Raw genomic sequence first — 2,577 nt, forward strand, 5'->3', positions numbered from 1 at the left:
TATATAGTACTATCAGGTGTATTTGTACATATGCTGTAGAAGTGTTTATTATGAGTTTTCTATACTGCACGTTACAAAAAAATCAATTCTGAATGTTTTTTTTTTTGTTGCAATAAAATCATTAATTCTGAATGTTTTTTTTTTTGTTGCAATAAAATCATTAATTCTGAATGTTTTCATTTTTATCATGTAAATGAAATGAAAAGTGCAGCACATCTGTATATATATGTGGATTTATTCTGAACATATTCACCCACTGTCAAACATACATTTCTGCCAACATATAATCCATATTGTAATTTTTAATATATATATATGCATTAAGAAAGAATTAAAATGCTCCAAATGCTTAAAAAAAGATTAAAGAGAAGAATTTTGGCACTCAAGCAGTTGGACAAAAGGCAGCCGGCTTCCTTCTTTTGTGTTGTTTTTCTTGCACCATGACAGAATAATGGATAACTATGAGGGACTGTGTACTGATCCCTCACAAAACTAGTGTGGAGCGCTTCACAGTTAGTATCAAAACTTGTATAAAAATGACATCCTACAAAAGAAAGGTTTGAGTGCGGTACAAACGCTTGAAGGCAGCACGTGCCGTACATCTCAGGCCTAAAACATTACAAATCCAGCTTGTGCATAGACTCGGTCTACGGGACGACCAGGTCATTTCACCCCAAAAATAATTTCACATCAACCCAATGTCAAAAAAAACCAGCAAGTGTGAAAAGTGAAACTTTATTTTGCACCAAAACAAGCATATTTTTTGAAGAAAATTTTTTTTCCTCAGTTTTCCAAATTTTTTATTTTAATACAGTAATGAAAATCATAGACATTTTTGTTTTAATTGAAAACTGAATAAATTGTATAATACCATTATGTAAAATAACAATTGTACTAAATATTTATGCATTACAATAATGAAATTCTCAGGGCAAATTGTCATTGAAAAAAAAAAGAACAAAAAAAAAAGTAATAGTTCTAAAAACTAGCCTATTTTCATGCAAAAAATTATGAATATATTCTTCAAAAAAAGATGCTTGTTTTGGTGCAAAATAATAATAATAATAATTGTTCCTTTCTCTTTGGAGTGTTACAAGCTCTTGGTGCATAAAGAAGATCTGTAAAGTTGCAAAGACTAAAGTCTCAAATCCAAAGAGATATTCTTTATAAAAGTACAGAGTCAGCCACGCCTACCTAAAACGTCTCGTTCTAACACACCCCCACATATCTACATCACTATGTGGGAAGATTTGCATAACGCCACCCAAATGTTCACGCAAAGAAAGGGGGCGTAACATTTCCGTCACACGCTTGAGGTATTCAACGCAACCACACAATCCACACAATCACAACACATTGGATAGGTGGCCAATCAGAGCACACCTTGCTTTTCAGACCGATGAGCTTTGTAAAAATCGACGCGTTTCAGAAAGGCGGGATGACCCCTTTAACCCATTACTTTTGGGTTGAAATATGACCTGCACTTTTTTTTCCCCCAGATTTTTTTCCTTTTTTATCACTGAGATGTAGACAGAAAGAATCACCCCTTTATAAACATCAGACCAGAAGTCAGTAATAAAAGCTGTAGTGTTACTACATTTAAAAACAGTCCAGAGATGAACGTCTGATTGACAGAGTTTACAGGCATCGGGCCTCATTCATGAAACACCAGCAGAACAGCTTCATATGTAAACTGTTCACAAAAGCTTTCTCAGATTAAACCCTCGCATTCAGTCTCGTGTACACCATAGCATCCAATAAAGCATTTAAAAAACACTCTCACGTACACATCAATAAAACATTCATAAGAACAAATCATCGCATTCAACATAACCATTGCATTCAATTCAATAAACCATTCCTTAAAGTTTTCTTGTACATTTTATGCACCGTTTACACTAATTAGCTCCTGCATTTCATGAACGAGGACTGTGTTTTTGCGCACTGAAAGGAACTGTAGATCTGGAAGTGTTTGGCTTTGTTTGACCTGATGTTTCTGGCACTGACCTCCATCTCAATCCTTCAAAGCCTTCTCAATTTTTCAATAAAGTGAAACAACGATATGGCACACGAAAAACTTCCATAAGAACCGTATTAAAGTGTGTAGAGAGGACCTGATTGAGAACGGTCTTTGGTCAGTAGACGTGTGGCTCTTTGCGGCTCAGAGAGCGGATGTGACTGGATGAGCAGGTGGTGCTGCGGATCACCTCCATCCACCTACAACACAACAAACACATCCCACAATGCACTGCAATCCAGCTGACATTCAATCCCCAGTGTTCTGAATAGACCACAAGTGACAGCAACACTTTTAACATCTCAACTTAAACCTTTGAGACATTTTCACATAAAACTGCATAAAAATATATATTTATCTTTTTTTTTACTTATTTTTAATTACTTATTTTTAACTTTATTTTTTAGTAGTACTTTTCTGTAAATATATTTTTTGGTATCATATTTCTGTAGTAAAGTATTTGTATTACAGAAATATTGCACAAAAAATAACTAAAATTAAGTAGGGATGTTCATTTTGGTTATTTTTCCTAACCGACAACCGACGCTCGTTAACCGATT

The 2,577-nt window shown here is 34.5% G+C and overlaps 1 protein-coding gene across 2 annotated transcripts in view; it reads right to left on the reverse strand.

Annotated features, from left to right (window-relative positions):
* Positions 1-1,483: 1,483 nt before the first annotated feature.
* Positions 1,484-2,577, reverse strand: part of LOC107677850 (FERM, RhoGEF and pleckstrin domain-containing protein 1-like) — an 88,429-nt gene continuing 87,335 nt past the window's right edge. For both annotated transcript variants that reach the window (XM_016472912.1, XM_016472911.1), the window contains exon 27: positions 1,484-2,217. In XM_016472912.1, coding sequence (XP_016328398.1) covers positions 2,136-2,217 — 82 coding nt within the window. In that variant the 3' untranslated portion in view covers positions 1,484-2,135. The remainder of the gene's footprint in view (positions 2,218-2,577) is intronic.

The sequence above is a fragment of the Sinocyclocheilus anshuiensis genome, unplaced genomic scaffold, assembly GCF_001515605.1.
Source record: "Sinocyclocheilus anshuiensis isolate Anshui unplaced genomic scaffold, SAMN03320099.WGS_v1.1 scaffold432, whole genome shotgun sequence".
Classification (NCBI taxonomy): domain Eukaryota; kingdom Metazoa; phylum Chordata; class Actinopteri; order Cypriniformes; family Cyprinidae; genus Sinocyclocheilus; species Sinocyclocheilus anshuiensis.